This window comes from Pelmatolapia mariae, linkage group LG14, assembly GCF_036321145.2.
Source record: "Pelmatolapia mariae isolate MD_Pm_ZW linkage group LG14, Pm_UMD_F_2, whole genome shotgun sequence".
In the NCBI taxonomy this organism is placed as follows: Eukaryota; Metazoa; Chordata; class Actinopteri; order Cichliformes; family Cichlidae; genus Pelmatolapia; species Pelmatolapia mariae.
Window position 1 is genome coordinate 32,809,201 of NC_086239.1, and position 24,267 is coordinate 32,833,467.

The window sequence follows — 24,267 nt, forward strand, 5'->3', positions numbered from 1 at the left end:
AACTGAAGGCACTTGATCTATCAAAGGTTTAACTTAGACTTGCTGGCACAGCCAAGCAGCGGTGTAGTCAATCCCCAAGTTCGAACCCCTCCCACCCCCACCCCAAGCAACATGGGCCTCACGTTACCTTTACTCCAAATCAGTATTGTTCTTTATGCTCCAAATACATCATTTTTGGTTTTTCAGGCTTGTTGAAAAAAACAAAACAAAAAAACAACAACAAAAAGAATAAAAACATGAGGCCAAATATAAAGCTACTAGCTAGATGCAAAAGTCCCAAATACAGTTAAGTAGTGATGCGTCACGCTATTTTGCAAGAAAGAGGCTCCAGAGACTCCAGGGATAACTGATCGGGGCAGAAGAGTGGAAGCACCTGCCCAGTGGGTAAATATGCCCTAGATTCACTGACAGGCCTGTGAAAGATTTGGGGACCCTTGCATAATTGTCTGTTCATAGGCCAGCCTTGAAGACACAGACAAAATACAGAGATAATACAACCAGTGAAGAGAACAGAACAATACTGCCAGGAAAAGAAAAAAAAAAAAAAAAAAAAGAGGTTGGCCTTACATGCTGACACAGACACAGAAGTCCCAAGAGGCTTGCTGAAATGTCTGATAAAATCATCTATGATTCCTTCACAGATTAGAGCAGGCAGAAGTTCAGAGTGTAGGTAGAGGAGCGAGGAAGGAGTGGCCAGCTCGGCTTTTCTATAACCATGTGAGGAAACTCTCCTTGTCGAGCTTGGTAGCTGCCAGCACAGACTCCATATCATTGAGGATGTCTGAGCTCAGCGCCTCCTGCAGGCTGGGCATCAGCTCCTCACCTTCCACCGCCATGCTCTCCCCCTCCAGGGTGCCCAGATCTACGTCTGTTCCAGGAATGGTATCCAGGTAGTCAGGGAAACGACTGGGCTGTGTTGCCATGGAGGGTGCAAGTGGGTCCCCTGATGAAGAGGGAAGAAAAAAAAAAATGTTGATACTGTTTGATGTTACTTGCTCCAGAACAGGTGTGAAAAAGTTTCTCAGGGCTACAGCAGTTCAGTACCAGTCACTTTTAACCTCAACTTCAGCTAGTGCATATCTTATGATAATTATGTATTAAAATAGTTCACTTTAAATCATTTCAGTAATGACTTGTGAACAAAAAGGCATTCGGTTATGAAGGGAATGCAGAAATATGTACAATAATAATCAGCAGCCGTGAGCAAATCATTAAGCCAAACCAACAGAAGAAGTGCGGTCCCTCCCATTCAGACAGAAATGAATCAAGAGTCAAGAATTCAGGTCAGATGTTTGCATCTGTTTAGGATTTAATATGTTTTGATGTCCACATGCATCGACGCATTTAATCAGAACAGTATGACGTGTGAAACAGATACAAATGTCATTATGTCCATCTCCTCATCTCTTAGGCCTTTGTATGATCCGTTTCCCTAATAGGGCTACATTCTGTTTTCAGGACAATAAACATCTCTTTTGTTCTTATATTAAAAATGTAGCCTTTCAGATTAAAAGCTGCAATTCTTTTAAAGACTCAAGTCTAAGTTTGCAGGAAGCAAACGGCAAGAAAGGAATCTGGCTAAATTGTTCATATTAAAAAAACTTTATCTGACTGGTTAATGAAAATGTTTAAGCACCCCTCGGCAGGACATGGTTCCAGCCTGTTTATTTTGACTGAGCACTTTTATTCCACTTGGGTCAAAATATTAGTCTCTGTGGCTCACCTGTATCCATCTCGTCCACACTGTTCAGGAAGTCATCTGGAGTGCGAGGGACACTGTAGCTGCTCATACTCAAGCCGCTGTCTGTGCTCTCATCCCTGGAGTGGTAGGTCCCGCTGGAAATGCAGAAATGATGAAATGTTGGTTAGAAACGCTGCTCTGTTACCAATGAACTCTAATGGCCTATACTTTACTTTAAAAGTGAACTGTTGAAATCAGCGGCCTTAACTCCCTTTACATACATGCACATTTAAATGGTTCAACCCTCTAGAAAGGCTACGTGATGACTAATCTGCAGTGACACCATTGAAAGTGAGCTTCACTTTTTTTCCCCCCTTTTCAATCTATACTATATTGCAGTACATAGGCAAAGAGCAGCAATGAAAGGGGCAACTGAGACAAAATGAGAGAGAGGACATTTGACAAGCCTATACTAATTAGCAGAAAAATATGTAGGCAGAGTATGGCAGAGGCACGATGAATGAGGCTATTGTGAGCGCAGAGGAGTGCAGGGAACAGGGGGAGGAGGGGAGATTAGGTTGGCCTGTCTACTGACTGGACCACATGTTCTCATGGCCTGCTTGCTATTCAGCTCTTTTCCTCACTTTGTGTGCTCACAGAAGAACTAGAGCTTGAACTACTAGAAATAATTTCCCAGCATACTGTGGGGCAGCATTCACACAATAAAAAGCTTCCTGTAACTTTGTTGTTCAAATCTGTATAGCCTCAGACCAGCAGATTTTTACTTTATTTATTTATTTATTTATTTTATTTTTTTTTGGGGGGGGGGGGGGGGGGGGGTGTCTTGCTCTTAAAATAAAAGAGTGGTCTTGTATTATTTCATAACATGCGTCGCCATTTAAGCTCTGACTGACTTTACTGCAGCAGTTGTACACCAGAGGTCATCATTGAACTCCAGGCACAGAGCTGCTGCTCTGAATGAGTCATTACCATGTGAAGAGGGTTATGGCCCAGAGTTTGGCCTTCTGTTTTTACTACCACAGCTCAAAAAGTTTTGCACACAGATCCCTAAAACAGGATAAAGTCTGATGGGCTGAACCAAAAGTCAGCTGGTGCCAATCAGACTGTAGCGGTTGATTGTCTCCTTATTTTGTTCCACACAGAACACGCCTGGCTTATGTATAAACCGAACCTGTTGAGGAATGGATCAGAGCTGTTGGCCGTCATGGTCCGGGCATCTTGAGCCATAGGGGAGGACACAGGGTTTGTGCTGCCATCTTGATCCATACTGGTAGGCAGCTGGTTCCTTAGAGCCAGCTCCTGCAGATAATAAGACACAAAAACTCATGAGCAACACTGTCAACATCACCCCTAACATCCAAAGCTAATTATACACAGCTAGAGCTTCATGGAGGCGTTTTTTTACAGCCTCACTGGTCTGCTGTCAGACATGTTGGTCTCCATTTCTCTCCTTGCACGGTGTCATATTACATGAGGGGCCGGCCACAGTTGTAGACAATTGTTTTCTACACATGAGGAATCAGATAAGGTTGAGGATATGAAGTCATGTTTTTCTTTTTCACCCCCTTCCTTCTAAGGGGATGTGAACAGATCTGACCATAGTCACCATTTTCATTAAACTTCTACAAAGACACTATTGGAAATGCACTAATTATACTTTTTTTTCTACTTAGTATTTGGTATCAGCAAGTAAAATAAATCAAGTATAAGTAGTCAGTAATAAGATTACGTTTCAACCTTGGCTCAGTGACACTGTAGCATGTAGTGCAGTATAGGTTGCTGATATCTGCCATCTGTGCATTCCTTGAAACAAAAGTGAGGCAGCCTACGCTTTCAATAAGTACATAAAGCAAATTTACCTCTTCAAACACACAGCTGTTGCAGTGAAGTTTGGAACAGTTTCAGCTGAACCAAAAGTTGCAGTTGTGTGATAAATGACCTGCTGACACTATCAAAACCACGTAAAACTAAAGCTAGCTAAACCGGCTGTCTGAGCAGCACACGCTCGACAAGGCATGTCTGATGGCTCATCTGCATTTGAAGTTGCGGCAATTTCCATTGTGTTGCGGCATTTCTACAGTTTTTCACATTTATGTTGCCATACATAAGTGAAGGACTAACTATAAGCTAGTCATAGTCAATGCAACATCAATAATTCATTTTATTTCCTGTAGTATTAATTACCTTACAAAGGGGTTTTAAGTAGGCCACTCACCTATTCTTCATTACATAACTGCATAAGTGCATACATTACCATTTGTGTCAAGTTTTGCTCCAAAATTGAACTCCCCATACACGCCTAGCATTATGCAATGTACTCCTGACACACACTACAGGATTTGTAAATAAATTATAGCCACCATAATCCAAACAAAGCAGAGTTACAGGGGTTTCGGGTTTATTGGAATCTAGCGGCTAGACAGAACCCCTCTTTATATCTTTGCCTGGTCTGCAGTGCCTTTCCACATTTTATTTTCCATTTTAACTGGTGGCCGTGGATGTCTGAGGCTTGGATAATTCAGTTGCTCATGTTTCCTTACATAACTGATGAATTTCTATCCATCATTTTAATTGTGCTTGTCTACACAAGACACTAGGTGAAATCAGGCAGCTTCACTGAAATAGCCTGGTCCCACTTTTGCTCACGAGCACTTGTCATGCACGTAACAAAAACAAAAATTGTAAATAAAGTCATAATTCTGATTTTAAGGCTTTTAAAATAGTTAATAGTTCAAAGTATCTGAAAGAAAGCGTTTGTTCTCATCATGCTCTCATAATCTCCTTCTTTAAAAGCCAACAGTAACCAGGCTACATAAGCATGCAGAGCATATTCTCTTAAAAAGGACAGTTCCAATAATTTTCCCTTTATAATCCAATGCATGCATACACACGGGTCACGTCCTACAGTGAACTTTAAACAACCCATCTGAACCCAAGGCATGGTAAACAAAGTCACCAGCACTCTCATTCATAATCATAAAGCTCCAAATCTGGTACTATGACACAGCCTTGAGTAAACTACCGCTCCACCCTGCGTGGGTGGCACCACTGTGACACATCAACCTTAGGAAGTGATAATTATTAAGGACGATGACTCACAAGACTTCACTGCAGGGTGGTGTAACAATAAAGACTGATCAAAGAGGCTTAGGATCCACCACTATCCCTGCCAAGATTTTAAAGCTGTACATTTTAAAGTGTAAACATTTTGCTGCTGCACCCATTCAGCAAATGAACAGTTTGAGGTTCAGTGTCCTGGTGGAAACATACTGAAAAGTATTTGTTCTTCCATGAGGCCCTGGCACTTCCAAAAGGCCTTAAAAATATTTTGAACTGCTTTAACTCTGATTCCTGACCTGTGGTCTCTGCCGAAGCAGCTCCTGTTGCTTCTGTCTCAGTCTTTCCTTCTCCATCTGAAGTCTCATCTGGTTGTTGCTTCCCATAACTCCACTGATGCTGGGAGGCAGCTGCCCGGCCTGTTTCACTGGAGCACTCTGGGAAATTCTCTGCTGGTTCAGAGCTACAAAACCAAAATAAAAGTTGTTTACATATCAGTCAAATGCTGTAACGACAAGGATAAACTTTGCAAAAAATGGTGGCTAACTGCTTTGTTGTAAAGGAAATACCGAGGACAATCATTATACTTTCAAAATATTTTTTAGGCAAAGCGGGGGGATATTCAGACCTGACAGCAAAACTTAAGTGCTGTGCTTATGAGACACCTTTATCCTTTGGACTTTACTATATTGAGATATATGCAAATTTAACAATGTCAGCTCTCAGAAGCTGGCAATAAAACTAACATACAGGATTTCTAGTTAGCAGACTAGATAAACTAGTATCTTCCCATCTCTCTTCAGAAACTTCCTGCTACCTCACCTCTTTAATGCATCGCTGCATTTAAACACTACATAACAAGACCAACAACTTGTGCATTTGTCGACATAGTGAAATTGCAAAAGAGGATCCAGTGCAGCAGGTTGTGTAGGACAAGGGAAGTCCCAGCACAAGTTGTCCACCTAGTATCTAAAACAATCACTATTCCTGTAAGACCTGATCTCCTCCCACTCGCTGACTAAGACGAGCTTTGTTAGTTTTGTACATTGCATCAGTCATGACTTATCCTTTCATTGTGCGTTTTGTTTCCTTCTAAACAAATCGCAGCTTATCCCTCGAGACTGACTGCCTTCTTACCCTGGCTTGATGTGTCCACTTAAGCTGATTTAATGCATGCAATATGATTGCTCTGTGCCCATTAATATAGTGCAGGCCTACCTAAGGTAATGCAAACACAGTACCACTTCTAAATTTACGTTTAAGGCTCTTTTACACAACAAATGTTACTGCATTAAGCATTTGTAAGCCGACTACATGTTTACAATATCAGAACAAATGTGTTTGTACTGAAAACACAGCTGTTCCCAAATGAAATCTTTGTTATTCTTCAGTGTAGTGGGGGTGGGTCTAATAAACATAAGTGTAAAGCACAATGCGATGCTGCAATCTATGCATGCAAAGTAGGTCACACATTTGCAGTGGAGTAAACGTGAATGTGTTGCACCAACAATAAAGGAGCCAACGAGGTGTGCTGTTTGCTTATGTGCTTGAAGCGCCAATCAAAACAAAGCTTTAATGGGGCGGGGGCGCAATTTTCATGCGGGTCTGGCCCTCTCTGTTCTGTCCTGCCCGCCCCGGCACCTTTCTCATCACCATTCAATCACTGTCTGTTTACACTATTGCAGGGGCTGAATGAACCATAGCTGAGGGCTCTCCCTGGGAAGCTTTGGAGGCCCCACCTTGCCTTGCCTTCCACCGTCCCCTCCCCTCTCTGACCGCAATGTCTCCCCAGCAGCCCCACCCCAAGCGCGCGCACACACACAGACTCATGTAGGCAGCTTCCCTCCCACACACGTCAAGAGAATCCGTGGGAGACTGTTACTTCTCCCTGCTTCTTATCTTTGGCAGATACTGAAGCCTTTTGTGGCTGGAGCGCTCCGCCATCGGGGCACCATTAACTGTTCTCATGATGGAGTCTCTACGCATGGGCCATGTCAGCAGCTGCAGATCTGTTAAGGCCTTAGCTTTGAAGACGAGTTGCGTAAAAGTGATGGGACACATATGGAGAGATCCACTGATACACAAAGCCAAAAGATAAAGGAGAAGTTCTAATGTCAAAACCTGGGTCTTTATTTTGACCCCAGTTTCTATTTATGACAGTAACCTTTTATTCATGTGAACACTGCCAAAGGGAAGTCAGCTTCCAATCACCTCCTCCTCCAGCCAATTTGCAGAACAAGGTGAAAAAATCCTGCAGATCGATCGTGTAGTTTCGCCTAATTTTACAAAAAACTACAAAAATCAGAAGATTTGCTAACCTTGTTAGTTCTCTGCCAAGTAAATTATGCTCAACACAACTATGTGATTAGTTAGTCAACGGTTTCCTTCAGGGGAGCAAAGTTCCCGCTGCAAAGCCAAGTCAAGGACTCTTTTTGCAGACCAAATAGCAACAATAACCAATGTTACTGGATGAACTATGCACAAGCAATGCAGATATCAAAGAAGGGAATTACATCTGTGGGTGAGATAGTTGCCAAGGATAGGTTCATTTCAGGGCCAGACTGATATTTTAAAAGGAGGCCACTCAAGGCAAAGAAGACTGTGTGTGAGAGTGTGTGTGTGTGTGTACTTTTGGAGAGGTGGTTTGAGTAAGCAGCACATAGAGGTAGTGATTGTCGGTGAGCAAGTCAGATAAGAGACAAGTTAATGCTGTCTGCCTTTTGTCTTCTTCACGCACTCCTGCAAGACAACGAGCCAGCGACAACCCTTTATCAGTCAATCACACTGGCAGGCATATTACACCACAAGATCACCTGGGGCAGGTAAAGTTGAGGGTGTGCCAGCTGTGGGAAGCTCTCTATATGACCAGGCCTCAGCACCTTTTAAGACTTAGTAAATATTTGCCTGCTTTCGATTTAACAAGTTAAAAAAAAAAAAAAAAAAAAAAAAAAAAAAAAAAAAAAGGCATCTTGGGAAGGTGTTGTATTTCTAGCGTCAAGATAAGTAAAGCGGCAAAACAGACTGGATGTGATGCAAACAAAGTTTTATCATCTTGTACTCAGTAAGCTAAAACCAGCCTGTGCCGACTTGGCTCTGAGAGGCATGAAAAAAATAAGTCAGGCGAAAATCAAGAGTGTAGGCTAACAGGTTTTAATACAGCTGTATCTGACACTTCTAATAAAAATCTATTAATGCTTACACTCAATTCCATTTAATTGTCATCAATTTAAAAAAAAAGGAAGGAATATTTTTTAACATGGGAAAACTCAAATATAAACTATCCAAAGTACTCCGGGATGCTGTTTGAGAGTTAAGAAGCTGCTCCTGACTTTTTCCACATAACATTTCTTAATTCTGTCTGTATCACAAATGCCAAACTACCCTATGACAGCGACATTTTCAACAAGGTTCCAGCTTTTCTGGTCTAGTAGTCTGACAGTACTCAAACAGTATTACACCAAGTCTTCAAATGAAAACATTGAAGTCCCAGGGGAATTTTTTGTCTTTCTGCTGTCATTTCCTGTATGTGCCCACAGCAACACATACAGGAAATGACATCCACATTAGCCAGTCCCCTTTTGAACTCCCACGTCACCGTGGACTCGCAGCTTGCTCACCACCTTTTTGGATCTTAAACAGGATGCATGTTTATCCCATCGTCATTTTCTCTCTATTCCTCAGTTTTTCTTTCCTCCCCTTTCGCCTTGCCCCCCTCCACCACTCCCATACCCTCCCCTCTTTAGAGTTCTTTGACTGAAAAGGTCTGGAACAGATTAAGAGTTGGAACACAGAATAAAGAGGCCTGGCAAAGATTCAAGTCTGTCTGGAGCTACAGCAGAATGGGGCTGTGCCTGCACTGGGCCTCACACAGGGGGAAGGCAGCCGGCAACAACCCTCAGTTAAAGGCACTCTGCTGCTTTTCTTCTCAAAGCTCAAATTAGCCTCCATTATCAAAGCAGTTGGCTTATGATTGAAGACCTACATAGCAGCAGTATAGGGGTTTCTGAAGCGCAGGAGCTTACTTAAATAGTACAAAAGTGCAAATGCATACAAAAAAAATGATAACAAACAAAACTACTGGAATTAAAAAACAGTTCAAAGTTCATAAGTTTTACAATTTTTCTAACCTAAGAAGGTACAAACTGCAGCAAATGAGAAAAACAAGCAGTATAAATGTGACGTTTTAACAATTATTATTAAAAAAAATGTTATACCATGTGGAACAAAATCATGTTTATGGCGCATAATGAGTTAAGAGCCTGTCTCTTTCACTCTTTCTCCCCCTCTCTCGCTTTCAGGGGCCCAGCAGCCTTGTGTGTTCAAGACTTATAAACCTTCAAAGAGCTTTGCCGATTAAAGCCTCCATCTCTCCCCAGCTGCCCCACTCCCCTTACAACTCTGTTTTGAACTTTCCTGTCTGCTTTCAGAACAGGGACACACAATTGCTTACATAAAAATTGCCCTTTAAGTGGCCATGCTTGGTAAAAAACTAACACTAAATTTAAGCGGGCCGCACGCTGATTCACACATGTTGCCTTTGTGAACCAGGGTAAAGTTCCCTGGGGAACACTTCAGTGATGAAAAGCATGTCACCTGAAGAATAAATGAGTCAGAGTGACATAAGCCCTCATCTCTGGAAGTCTTTCTGGCACACGGGAGGATTAGCTTATTCCCATGGCCACAGAGTAGTCCGAACACATGTACCTGGCTCTGTCACTAATTCACCAACCCCGACCACCACACACTCGGAGCTAACTTTAGTTTGGCCCGAGGGATTAATGGCAAACTCAGCTGTTGTGCCATAACTAAAAGGGCTGACAAAAGTGTAGGTGTGAATTTCAAGGGTGGGGGTTTTAACAAAACCTGCCTTCAACCACCAATGCTATGTCTAGATAGCCCAAAGCACTCTGGTGTGGTTACATTAACTTTGAACCAAAAGTGGAGAAGGAACACCCCCCTCAAGTGTAAACATTTTTTAATTATGTTTTCAGGTGTCTAACAATGACTTTCCTATATTTAATCAATACAACACACTTTAACACTAACAATCACAGTCTAAGGCAAACTCACCATAACGTGGCTCAAGTCGTGGGTCCAGCCAGGATGTGGTCTTGTTCTTGTGATTGATGTAGTAAATTTCTCCCTCTGCTGTAATAGCCTGTTCCCAGCCATCAGGGAGGGGTCCTAAAAGGACGATGCCAAATAAAACAAAGTCTAAGAGATCCTACAGGTTCAATCTATGCTTTAATTGACTGGCAGAATTTTTTAAACTTCCTACAGTCAGCTGACAAAGAGACCAAAACAAAGCAAAAACTTCCCATATAGAAAGCAAAAGGAATAAATAGAAGAATTAGAGATGGTCATAATCTTTCATCTCTGAATTAATCATTGCCATCAGCCACTGAAATCAAACAATCCTGTCTGTCAACAGTTGACAGATGACCAACAATGGGTTACCGGATCGGTAATCTCTAATCTCTACCCAGTTTCTGATCTGGCCTTCGTCCAAAACTGGCCTTTCTGACATGTAGCACCAGATTGGAGATGGTTCACTTCAGATGCATTCTAATACTGGAAACTCTGTTTTGTTTAGATGAGGAGGGGCGGCCAAGTAGAGCATGCAAGAGGAAGGACGAGAGGCTCACTCGCTTGCTGTGATTTCAGTGGACCGATTCCCTGCTATATTCTCACATGGCTTTAAAGGACATCACACAGTGTGTGCATGTGCAAAAATAGCTATTGAGTCAGAGTTCCCAAACATGTCAAACAGGCCGCGTAACGTTCTGCCTCAGTCTTCCCTCACCTAGGGCAAATTCCAACTGTATGGACAGACCTGAGGTACACCAAGTAGTAACAGGTAAGAACCAGACTGTACCTGACTTGTGCGGTATAAATTTTTTATTTTTTTTTGCTTTACATATGTGAACACACAAAAAAATGCATGTTGAAAAAATACACTATGAAGGTTGTGCAAAGGAAGAACTGAAATAATTGCCATTCACTGCTGAAAATTACACAATGCATTTCATGCACTGCCGCTGATATAAAAACAAAATTTGACAAAATCAACAGATACACACCACTGGCTGGGTTCATGATAGGTTGCGGCTGGACTGGCACAGAACTGGGAGGGGCAGGCTGGTTCATCTGGAGCAAGGCCTTGCGTGGATCCTGCCAAGTGGTGGTCTGATCAATGTGGCTGTAAGGAGATAGGAGAGCCAATAAAAATAAGTCACAGAAATGACCATCTATGATTTCCTACAACTAATAAGCAGTAAGGTCAAACTAGGGCTATGTCAATACAACACACAAATGATGACTCAGACCCATTTCATCAACCTCATGGACAAAAACACTGAATCTACCCCCCTCCCCCCCGTTCTGTAAATGATGACTGTTACTGGAAGCGAAACTCAATGTTGACTGTGTGTGTTCCAGCCTGGATTCATTCTAGATTTACACTACTCATTCATTCATGATTTGGATTTGAACATTTTTTGTAACCAAATTGAATCTATGTGTATTGAATAACAATGAAAAAAGAAAAAAAAAACATTAAATTATATTTGAAATAAGACAAAACAAAAGCAGCACATTGCAAAAAATGAAAATAAGTCAAGTCAGGCTGAAAGCTTCTTGAAAATGTGTAGCGGCCTATGATTGGTTTTAAAACACCCATTGTAACATCAAACAATGTTGCTCCATCTATTTTCTGGCTCATCTTTGCTCGAACAGGATTGAGGCTTGGGGGAGGAGGCATTGTGTTTCATTGTGTGAAGGCATTGATAATTAGTGCTTTGTTGGTACTTGTTGCTTGATTAAGATGGAAAGCTAATACAGGAAGCCCTCCTCTCCCGAGCAGGACCCTCTCTATTGAGGGAGGGTCAGTCCCAGGGCTCAATGCAGGGGGTCCTTTTTCCTGGAAGCGGCTCGGACACTACAGAGTGTCAGGGGCTTTAACAATCTGGCGCCACATTTACAAAGCTTTCACCTGCTTGACAAAGGCACAGACTGAGCTACGACCTAAAACCCCACTATTCACTTGTTTTCTCTTTTTTTTTTAACTATCCCATTTTTTTTGAAAAAGAAACAAAAACTAATCTCATACAAAAGGCATGAAATTCAAGTGTTTTTGTTTCATACACCACCACAAATCTTGCATTTGTAATGTAACTTGACTGAGTTATTTCAACACACATGGCAAAAATAGTTTGTTTGTCATGCACCTAAATGTTACGCACAGCTATCCATTATACCCCAGGTTCTAATGGTGTCCTTCCACCCACTGCGTTTCTTTACAACTCACTGTTAATTTGATCCCTAAACGCCATTAGCACAGATTTTGGAACAGCTGGGTGAAATGAGAGATTCAGAGAGTTTCTCTTGGTCTCTGCGGTAATCCCAGCCTGCCTGTCTGCTCTCGATCCCAGGCCAGAGAGCGAGAGGACCTGACTCAGCACTCCTCCCCCGATACAATGCAGCCCATTTTGAAGCCCCCTCTTGTTTATGCTTTATTGATCAAAGGAGCTGCCAAATCCCCTACCGAACCCTCCCCCAGCCCTCACACGCACACACATATACACACACACACCCACACAAGCACCGCAAACCAAGCAAAATAGTTGGAACTGCTCAGACTGGGTGGGGGGTGGGGGGGGTGGGGTGGGGGGGGCTTGAGAAAGAAAGGTCAGGGAGAGGAGGGGCATATAACTGGAGAAAAGAAAAAAAAAACAAGTGAAAGTTAAAAAAAAAAAAATCTACAGAAGCAAATCCTCTGAATTCCATTGGCTGTGTGAGTTGCTGTGGTTCTGTTACAGTCTGAGTGCCCGCCCTGCCCCATTTCCTGCCTTTTTCCCCACTCTGGAAACTATGACATTTGTTATGGGGGGGTGGGGGGAGAACAGGGGAACAGGGGAGGAGGCAGGGAGACGGGCACTAGGGTAAAAGGGAAGGGAGGGTTTATTGTAAATGAGAGGCCTGCACATCCTTGCACGTCAATGGCAAAAAAAAAAAAAAAAAACCTGCTAAAAGTGGGGAAAAAAAGAAAACAATGATAGGAACATAAAACTTTAAAACCTTAAAATCAGATTCTTGAAGTTATGCACAGATAAAAGGTATATTGAATTTTCTATCAAAGACTAGTTAGAACCGCCAACTTCCGTTGATCAAATCAACCACAACAACTGTAAACAAAGCCTTAGTTCAAAATACAGGCAATAATGATCTAAAAGCCTGTGATGAAATCTACTTTCAGTTCAATAGTGCTGAACAATATTGAAAAGAAACTGAGAAAACCGGTAAATGAGTTACCAAGAGTCAGTAATTCATCACCAGGTTTTAAAACTAAAAGATAATCTATTCACTGAACCTGCCACGAACCATATATGGTCAGCTGCACGGCTTCCTGTAGGTGAAACATAAAACAAAACAATGTCATGGCAACTGTTGGGACGGCTGGAGGCCACCAGTTGCTGTTAGGAATTGCTGATGATCTGCAACCCCACGGTCACAACTGCTCGGTGTTGTCTTTACATGTTTCTGACACCACAACGAGCACAGCAAGGCAGCCTTTGTACCCTGCCCCCTACTGCATACCCGGGGATGGGCAAGATATTTTTGGGGTTGGTCCTGATCCATACAAGTGCAAAAAAAAAGTTTACAATTTTTTTAAGTAAGCTGTGAAACTGTGCTCTCAAAACTCTCATTCAAGCTGTGACCCCAAACATTAAGAGGATGCTTAAAATAAATGGCGTCTTTTGAGTCTTTACACACAAACTGTTGCTGTGTGATTACACACTGAGCACATGAATGGACAGAATTAAATAAGTCTACATGCCACAAAAAATGTAACCTGTATAGACACGTTATAATCCATAAACAATGAACTAGCAGCTATATTCTATTTCTGTCACATGGTTTACATAAACAACAACATCCTCCTCCCCCAAATTAAGTCCCTTAAGGGGGATTTTTTTTTTTTGTTAACACAAACATCTTTTGGTGTTCCAACCCCAAATCCTAGTTTAGATGATGGGACAATGTGGTGTGAAAAAAAAAAAAAAGGTCTCATGTTCATCTGGGAATCATCACAGACAAACTATAACACATCATTTCTTCTGCAAATGACCAGGTACTGCAGCCAAGAAGAGCACTGTCTTTTAAATGCGATCCATTACTTTCCATCTTTTGCTCAAGTTGTCATGTTTGACCGTGTCTTGCTGAGGCATGAAGGCAAAACTCTACTTTGCTGAAATGATATGGGATGACTTATAAGTTTCCTGCTCAGGACTAACTGGAGTAAAAATACAATACAAAGTGCTTATCGTTAAGGACTGACTGAAAAGTCTGAGATTTAAGAGATTCAGGTTTCCGGAGTGCGCTGTAAAGGGTTCACAATCCCTTACGAGATCCAAGTGCAAAAGTTTGAATTCCCCCACTTGATTTTTCAAAAGCTGCAGTGAATTACTGTAGTATTATAAACTAGTATGACAAACACACAGCCTGCCTGTTTATGCTCATGAAAACTATGGCAGTTTGCACCTGGCTTTGTAGAGAATTTACTACTCAAAAAAATAAAGTCTCCAAATAACCTCTGCTACCTTCAAAACACCAGATCAAAGCTCGATTTCAGTCCAGGCTGACTGTTTATTCCACTGAAATTGCACGTCTTCAAAGCCAGATGTCAAGTGCTGCATTTCGCTGGTGTAATACAGGGGAGTGAAGCTATGAGAAGTGCAGCAGTGATGAAGCACTCCCACAGCTGAGTTGTCAAATGTTAAAAATGGGATCGTCAGACCACAGGAGCTCCACCCTGGGAGTATGTGCTTGGAAGTTGGTTGAAGCCAATGACTTAAGAGTGCACTGGGGGAGGCCAGATGTAATCAGGCCTCTAAGCTGAGGGTGACCACCTCCACTCTGGTTGACTGGAGATGCCTGGCTGCCTCTCTATCAGCAGGACATCATCAAGAGAGATTATTGGGGCAACCTTTGTGACCTTATTGTGGCTTTAAGTTTCCCTTTGAAGGGTGGTTTGTATTAATGAGGAAACTAGTTCATGAAGTACCAGGACTGAATGTTCCTCGGTTTTTCCGCTGTTTATTTTTTAAGAGTAATTTCAAGATTGAATGTAATTTTAGGGATTGTTGTGATTAAAGATTAATAGGTGGGGGTTTTTTTAAGCAAAACTTGCCTGGCAAAGCACTCCGCATAAGCACTTCTCTTAATTATTTACCAGGTAACATTGCAAACTAATTAATAGGTGCATATTTTTAGTCAAATAATATATCAATATTAAAATAAGGTTATCCGAGTATTTTGAAATCTCTAAATCCCACCTGAGAGGTCCACCTCTCAGAGACTACTTCTCTGTGGAGATGCCCTTAGTGACAGTGGAGGCATTGATGTCTGAAACAGAGGTGTTACATCAAACCTTTGGTAAACATTAGTCTGACTTTCTCACAGTCCGGTTTGTGTACTGAGCTGACAGGCCAAAGTTGAACAGGAAGGTTCTTGTCTGTGTGTGGTCAATAAACCAAAAGTTTGTCAAACACAAAGTTGCTCCAAATGAGGGCTTTGCACAAGCTTACAGCCCAGTCTTCCCAGCACCATTTGTGACTGACCAAGTGGTCTTAGTTTACAACGTCTTAGAATGAAAACCAATTTGCATATTTATCACTTTAAACTCTATGGAAATTTGAAGTCGCAAAACAATTATATATACCATTTATTTCATTTACTATAAGATCAGTGTTAGCCAAGCCATAAAGGTAAAAATTGTTAGTGAATTTAAAAATGAATTGATATTGTTTTTATTTAATTTATTACATCACTACAGTATTAATGACTAGATGAAAAACTGTCAAGTAGTTAGAGTCTGGCTATGGTTTAAAAGACAACATAACACTGCAATTGCAGCTTTATTTGCTCAATTGATGGCAACAGTTGGAGAGCCTAAAGCTTGAGTAGGCCATTTTTGTTTTAGATGCAGTAAATATTACCATGTTATCTGCTGGAATTGATTTATCAATATAATCTTATAGTTTAAAATCAGCATAACAGAGTTATTATAATGTACTACAGCAAGAGCATAAGGCCCAAATAAACATCTTTCCTGTGCAAACAGGCAATCTCTGACTTGTATTTAGTGCAACAGATGTTCAGGAAATCACAGACAGAGTATAGTAAAAGCTGACTATTAGCCGATTTAGGATTACCCGGGACTCTGCAGCAGTGTAAGTCTCAGAAAATAATTTGTTTTCTAAAAACATAACACTAAAGAAAGGATTTATTAAAGTTCTTCACAGTGGATAATCATCTCCTTGCATATCTAATCATGAATCATCTTTAGCCACTGCAGAGTTAAACCTTAAGAGAGACACATAGTCTGTTCTTTTCATGTGAAACCAAGCTCATCAAAACATTTAAAAAACCCAGTCGAGAAAAGACAAAAGTGTCCATCAACACGTAGATCTACCTGCCCCTGAGGGCAGATAATAGCCTCCCCCCCTCCAGAGCTTTACTCTGCTTTGAGCTGACTTCCCACGAACTGAAAGCTCTTTCAAAGCTGCATTTAATAAGCGCCCGGAAACAGTGATTACCCCTCCTAGTTCACCGGTGTGTCTAAATTAGAAACCTTCATTAGTTTATGACCCACCCCTGGAGACCATCCCTGCCCCCGTCCCACCAACAACCAAGGTGACCCAACCTCTGTGCCCTGGCTGTCATAAATCAAAGGCCGCAGCAAACTGCTGTGAAAAAGACAAAAGGTCAACAGACTTTGTTGACGTTCTCCAAGTATTTGTTTTTATGTAACAGCCATAACAACAAAAAAAGACGGCATCCTATTTGACTCTGATTACTATTAGGGCTGCGACTATTGATCACCACCAACAGTTATAACAAAATGTCTCATTTTTTAAAATTTGGTTTAAAAAGTGCATCACTTTTATCAAATGATATTTATATCGCTTCAACACCATTTGCTACTCTAAAGGAGAAAAAAAGTGCTAAATCTGTCACTTATCATCACTTATGATCACTGGTTAGTATTTACACCAAAATTAAACTAAATTAAAAAAAAAAAAAAATCAGAACTTCAGGTGTGAAGAAGGTTAAAGTCTTAACAAAGCCACCACTCTCTCACCCCCATCTTTAAACTTCATGTCAGCCATTTGTCTATTTCGGGAAGGCTCACATGAGTCTCAACAGGCCCGTCGTCTGAATAAAGATCACTGTTTCGCTGCTGGGACAAAGGGGGAGGACACAGTTTCTTTTGGCCCCTCTTCTAGTGATCTCCACATGGCTGCCATTTAACTTCATTGACACAGAGAGGCACCATCACAGAGTCACAGCTCCATTCATACCAAAACAGAGCATGACTTCTGAAGGAGTGAGGCATCAAAATCTAGAGACTCACCGACTCAGAGGCCAGTTATTGTTACGCATAATCCTGCAGTGCACTAATAAACAAATAGTATCTTGAAAAAAAAAAAAAATACTTCAACCCTGGGTTCATTTATCTCTAAGGACAACAGCAAGCAACCAGAGTGAAATGTGAACCCCCAACTCTCTGCTTTCCTAGCTGGTGACCAACTCCCCACCCCCACTAGTCCATACTAGCGCACACACACACGCACACTCTTGCTCTGCTTCACTCTCTCTGTAACACATCTTGGTCAGACAGCCCCTGTTTATAAATAGGGGAGTGTCTTTTCCAGCAGCTCTGGCAAGCCTGCTTTTATTCCAGATCAAATATCTGCTCTTTGATCTGTGTGGAAGATGTCTCCTCGCGTTTTCCGTACTCAAACACAAACACAGTGTACTATACTCACTCTGGTTGTATAACATGCCAGTTGGAAAAACAGTTAAGTCTCTGCAAAGAAATGTGTTTCACATCCCGTTAACATCAAACTTTATGTGAGTTGAAAGGAAGAGGCCCTCAGGTATACGCTATATAAACAGGTATATATTATATCATCTATGAATAATTTGCTAGTTTAGCATTTAAAAAAAAATATTACTGACCAGTGAGATCAAATGACTGTTTTTATACACAGAAAGACTCTCGGTTAACACACCTGACTTGTGAACTTATGGCTTTTATACTGCCAATTTTATACACGTTATATTTTATTCTGCCTTTATCAGTATTTTAGGACGGCGGTAAAATACTCTAAAGAACCGCAAAGATCTCGAGTCTTTGAGAGTACTATTTTGATTCTTCTATTCCCTGTCCATTATTTTTTTGGCCTCCACAAAATGGGCCAGATGTTCTCCAGATGTGCAACCTTAAAACATGTGGTAATGAAAGCTCTCTTTTTTTTGGGATCCAAGTAAGTTTGAAGCTATCATGTTTGTCCAGACTCCGCGTCAGAGAGTAACATTTCCTAGAACTGACAACATTTTGCCTTTGAGAGAGTAAAGAATGAGGACTTTGAGTGTCAAGCCTTTTTTAAACAAGAGCTGCTGAAGAGTTCATAAACTTTAGAAGGCTTCACAATGAGCAGATTACATTAACATAAATTGTTGACAAGCACGTCACTTTTATGAATAATTCAACCCATCTTTGCCCAGAGCTACAGACAGTGGAAATAAAAAGGGTAACAAATGCACAAAAAAGTATTAAAGAACAAAAGCCCTCAAAACCCGAGAAGTAATCGATACATCCTGTGACAAGCCTAAAGGTCTCTACAGTACCTGCAAACAAGAAATCTACATTACTATGGATCATTAATGCGAAGAAGATCTACTGAGTAGCAGAGGAGCTTTGCAGAACTCTGTCTTTTTCTGTCTGGGGTAGCTACAGTGGTCCATTGTCTCTACTGAAACCTGAGACCAAGAAAAGGAGCACTAGATACAGCAATCATTGCTCAAAAGACTTCTCTTGTTTGCTGAGCCCACCAAATTTAATAACCTACAATTTAACTATTGCAATTGTCTCTTTCTGGACACAGTGGCAACTATTGTGTAACAGATTTGAAAATCATTGTCAGCATAATGTATGCTGAATAGAGATGTAGTATTGAGAGCTGGGCCCTGTACTACGAAGCGAGTTCAGCATACCCAGGGTATCCTTCGTTATCCAAATTTACTCACCCTAACACTGGCGTTCGGGGTAAGTGGTCACACTAAGCTGGTTATTAACTCACTAAGTTAACCCAGGACTTATCGAGGTACACGTGAGTTCACATGAAAGAGGTGGTGCTGGTAATGTCTGAACAATCACATTGATTAGTGTACTAGTAACTGATTTTACAAAGAAAGAGTAAACTTTAAAATGAGAAAAATATGAAGAGGTTACATAAATGATGTAAGTATTTGTATCCAGTTTAGTTAGAAAGCTATTATTACAGTGTAGCCACTTGTCTGAGTTAACAGATAAAAATATCCCATTAAGATATTGGAGAATCTGATGAGCTGTTATCAACTATTTCAATCAAATTTGCATAAGACAGTTATAGTTTTCATTCTCTCAGCTGCAATCTGTGTCTTTTAAGTATTTAAGAGTAAGTTTAAATACAACAACAGAATTCAAATATAGGCTTAGTCTATGTACAAATTTGAAATGAGGTTAGAAAGTGCAGTATAGGTGTCCTGTTTTAGGATTGTATATTACTGACTAACACTTATCAAAGAGTAAAATTGTTGCTGACAACATGGGAATGAATCTATATTTATCACCGATGCTCATCGGCTAACACAAAGACTTTAGACACTACTGAAAAACTTTAGAGCCACCTACTCTACCCACAGAGGGATTTTTCAGGAAGGGTGATGCCAGTTTCCGAAGAACTGCCTGGTCAGTAGGTGGTGATTTCATACCTGCTGATCTCTAATCAGGAACCTAACCTGTTCCGGAGCAGGTTAGGGTTAAGGGTTAAACTTCAGAGCTAATCCAGAAGTTACCCAGATAAGATTAAATCCTGCTTTGTAGTACAGAGGTCTCTATAGAGACCTGTCACAAGACCAATTCTTTGGTAACTTTCATTGTCATAACAAAAAAAAAAAAAAAAAGAGTTTGAACCAGTGATTGTACTGCTTTATAAGCAGGCATATACATATTGTAAATATCAGTAAGATCATTCCAACAATATGTATGTGTAAAATTGCAATCAAAAATTTTAAACACATTTTTAGAACTTGCACAAATATAAAATGTTCTCATAAAATTAGGCAAAATTTCCCATTTTGGGGATTTTCTGACGTCTGATGTAATAATGTTAAATAAATGTTAAATGGCCTGTATTTGTATAGCGCTTTACTTAGTCCCTATGGACCCCAAAGTACTTTAGACTACATTCAGTCATCCACCCATTCACACACTGGTGATGGCAAGCTACATTGTAGCCACAGCTGCCCCGGGGCACACTGACAAAGGCGAGACACTGGCGCCACCGGGCCCTCTGACCACCACCAGTAGGCAACGGGTGAAGTGTCTTGCCCAAGGACACAACGACCGAGACTGTCAGAGTCAGGGCTCGAACCGGCAACCTTCCGATTACAAGACGAACCAACAACTCTTGAGCCACGATCGCCCTTAGGTATAAGTATAAAATAAGTATAAAAAGTTAAAATAGATGAATATCACCGATTTTTCAAAACATTTCAGGTTGCAAGCATTCTGAGACTTTTACAAACTGTATGATGCACTTCATGGCAGCATACATACTTGAGGAAGTATCTCTGGCCAGAGGCAGTCTTGGCCATCTCCCACCCATCTGGTAGGGGCAAGTCATCAGGAATCTCATAAGAAGACTGACGAAGATGTTGAGGAGAGGCCCCTGTTGAGCCTATGCCAGACAGTGAGCCACCAGAAACAGCTCCTAACTGCAAGGAAGCAGGGGATGAGTGTGCACGGACATGGTGAGGGATGAGCACTCCGCCACTCCCAGCATCGGTGCTGGCCTGTGTTGGGGTTGAGAGACAACATGAGCCGAGTCAGTTTTCTTTGGGGAGTTTGAGTGAAAACCCTCACTTAAAAACATCAATTATCATGTAATAATTAAAAAAGGCACTATGCAAATGTAAAGACAAATTAAATATTTATGAAAGAATAAAAAATATGCGGCTTTGTTCGTTTCAAATACAAGTGCAATAATGGATTGAGGAACGAAAAACAGAACACAGTCTTAATTTAATGACAGTGTGTACTAGTCTACATAATTTCTACCCATTTAATATTTCAGTCACTCCTTATAATTTGTAATCACTTTAAAGTGTATATAAATTCTATTCATGTGCATGTGAAGGCATGTTTTTGACTTATTCGGGTGTGGGAGGTATTCAGGGCCTGCCACCAACACGCATGCGCACTAATTACAAAAAGTCCTCAGAGTTATGGGGAGCGACCGGGAACTTGGAAGAGCTGGAAATGGAAGAAGGGATCGGGGAGGGGCTGTGGGTGAATATAGGATAATTTAACCATCATATGACTTCCTGTCAGCAAATCAAGTTGTTTACATAAAAAGTCGGATTAGAAATTTAAGATGATACGAACATGACGGTTATCCGTCTGCAAATAGCTATACATGAATTACTAACCAAACCATCCCTTATTATTTTTACATTGTCACTTATCTAATCACAATTTATTCTAAGCTAAGCAATATTCATCGGTTTTCTTGGTTACTTATGGCCAAAAACTGCAAGAGAATGTTTCCGACGTTTTATAAAGCCCTCACAGCCTTTACTGTTTTTTTTTTTGCTGTGAAATGTGTTAAATGGAAATTAAATGCAGTTTGAGGGGGGGAAAAAACAACCCATCAATGGAAATGCACACTCATTTAAGCATGTCAATACAAGTCCGCCTGAATAAAGTTATTATATCTTAAAGACTTTAAAAAAAGTGTGTTCAAAGATGACTGACCAATAAAACAATAACGCTGAAGGCTAAAAATGGCACCAGAGAAGGATGAAGTAACTATTAACTAAGTGCCAGTCACGTAGCTCCTGAAGGCCGAAGCTCGACAAGATGGGCCCTGCTTTTTAGTCGTGATTTCTGAGTACGGGCACAGTAAAAACCAGGGCGGGCTTACTTGTCTGGAATGAGACTTTGGTTCTGGTGGTTTGAAGAAGGAGTCTGGCAGTTTCCTCATCCTCATGGGCACAGAGTGGGGCACGGTATTGACTTTCGGGTTCATCACAGCGTTAAAAAGCGCCTCTAGGTCAGTCTCAGAGTCGCCCCGTACATGGACGATTTGGTGTCCGGCAGGAGGGTTGTGCTGGCTCGGATCCATTGTCCCAAAACAGTCTTCGAACTTTATGTCCCAAAAAAGTTAGGCTTCGGAAGTTAAAAAATAAACGTGAGCCAATCCCAAACTTTTTTTCCACGCCGGGAGAAATCTGAAAATCTCGACGACACTCAGTAAAAGTTATTCGGAGTCATTCTAAACTTTACAAGTCGAGCACTTGATATTCTTCCAAAGTGTGTTAGCTGTCGAAATCTGCAATGAAAGACAGCCTTTTCCTGTTGTTTCCTGCTGGCATACTTGTTAACGTAACAAAGCGCATAAACTCCACATTGGAATTTATGCTCTCGTCCCCCCAAAAAACGCAGATGCAGCCACAAAAGACGAAAAAACACCACAAACGGTTGAGTGAAAGAGTCCAACTTTTTGTCGGTGTCGGGCCAAGTCCAAGCTGTTGTTGATATACTTTTAAGCAAGGCTCATAGTGAGCGGTACAAATCTCCGCAGCTCACTTTCTAGAAAAAAAAAAAGTTTAGCCCCAGTCGGATCTAAACTTTGGAGAGGACATCAAACTTTATGACGCCAGTGACGTAATCACCAATAGGGCGGGACTTACGGCTCCGATTGGGATAAGAGCGTTTAAAGGTAGACTGGAAAAGCCAAGCCCTTTATTAGCGGGCACCTTTCCCAATTAAACAAAGTGTGAAATTAAAAGTAAAAGATTATGTTCCAAAAGATACATTTTTGATAAGACATGTCACAACTTTTTAACGTTAACATCTACTTATTTTGACAGCAAATGGAATTGTAATATCCTTTACAGTTTATGTAATCTTCGACCGGACAATCTGGGCCAGACCTTATGAATTATGGTCTCCATTTATGGCCCATTTGCTAGCCCAAATCTGGATGCCTCGTAGAAAAAAACACTACTACATAGGAAGTTTAATTAAACTAACTTGCAGATGCACTGAAAATACATACACACAGATGAACACAGTGTAACCAAATTAGACTCAAATTTGATGCTATAAAGTGACATTTTCTTGTACAAGTTTGTAAATGTTTTTTTTTTCAAAGTTACCAAAGTTTTCTAGTGTAAAAACAAGAAAATAAAGGACAAAAAAGAAAACGAAAATCAAATTCATATTGAACTAAAGCTCATAGTAACTTACAATAAAGTGCATCTGAAAACGGAAAACCTGACTAAAGTAACACTGGCAGATCACATTTTTCTTTACAGGATTTATTTATAGCATTATGACACAATATAGATAAACACTTTTCCAAGAATCTGAGCAAAGATAAAAACAAAAAACAAACAAAAAAAAACAACTATCATCACTATGTGTAATAGTACAGTTTTGTCTCACTCTCTTTTTTTGTTACAGTGCTCATGAAAAGTAGACCCATGCAGTTCCCACAATTGTTATGCTAATGCGGCCCCTCTCCCATTGAGAAATCATTTTGTCAAGATCCACCCTCTTTGGATATAGAGGCTCTGTTTCAGCTTTTCCCATACATCCACTGAATGCATCATTATGAAGATCTATTAAATATCCACAGACACTGTAAACCTTAACAGACTGATAGTCACACTCAACCCACATGCTTTCGGACAGATAATACTTTTTTAACAAAGCTGCACCTTCAAAATCTTAGAAACATTTAACATCGCTGTAATCCACCATACTAGTGTACTGATAGGAATTCATGTTTGTCCTGCTAAACTTTGATGTGTGTAATAAATGATTAGTAAAATGCTGACAGTGAGAGAACTTTTAATATTTGTGAAATACTTGATTATTGTTTTAAAAGTTGCTCTAATTTGATGAATGAAGGAAACAGTCTTTGCACACATGCTGCCAGTCAAAAAATGCCCATTGTTTCAATGAAAGTGGCCATTTTCACATCATTGTAACGCAGTCAGACACATTAAAGAGATGGACTGCAGTGTCCCGGCAGCGCCAAGAGGACCACCCACCACGCCGAGTTTGGTCACTTTTTGTCAGCCTTCCATCCTCCTCACTGCTCTCGATTGGATATTACTAGAAACGATTATATGGCCGCTATAAACCAGAATCAACCTGTGATCGAAAGTGTAGCTGTATGAGTCCACTTTGTGTAAAGCGCTTTGCTCTTCTGTTTGGCTATTACAGATATGTTGACACACTGCTGCTACAGTTAAGTGAGTAGAAGGCTCGCACGCCCCCTGCAGTGTACAATCGGTATTGATCCCAATAAACAAACTATTGCAGTGTCTATCCCTTCCTTTCTGACTTCCTTTAAACATGAGCAAACCACGTACAACTATGTTATTGT

The 24,267-nt window shown here is 40.8% G+C and overlaps 1 protein-coding gene across 1 annotated transcript; it reads right to left on the reverse strand.

Annotated features, from left to right (window-relative positions):
- Positions 1-501: 501 nt before the first annotated feature.
- Positions 502-22,416, reverse strand: yap1 (Yes1 associated transcriptional regulator). The gene is made up of 8 exons (XM_063493678.1): positions 21,793-22,416; positions 20,427-20,662; positions 10,840-10,958; positions 9,830-9,943; positions 5,059-5,222; positions 2,874-3,001; positions 1,724-1,836; positions 502-943 (listed from the first exon to the last, which is right to left on the reverse strand). Exons 1-8 carry the CDS (start codon positions 21,991-21,993, stop codon positions 708-710), a joined length of 1,311 nt encoding a protein of 436 aa, XP_063349748.1. The 5' UTR covers positions 21,994-22,416; the 3' UTR covers positions 502-707.
- Between the last annotated feature and the right edge of the window lie 1,851 nt (positions 22,417-24,267).

Coding starts and splice junctions, on each gene's coding strand:
- yap1 (XM_063493678.1), bottom strand. CDS start 21,993: ATGGATCCGAGCCAGCACAACCCTCCTGCCGGACACCAAATCGTCCAT. Junction 20,663..21,792: donor CAAAGTCTCATTCCAGACAA/GTAAGCCCGCCC, acceptor ACCCCAACACAG/GCCAGCACCGATGCTGGGAG. Junction 1,837..2,873: donor TCTGATCCATTCCTCAACAG/GTTCGGTTTATA, acceptor CTGCATTTCCAG/CGGGACCTACCACTCCAGGG.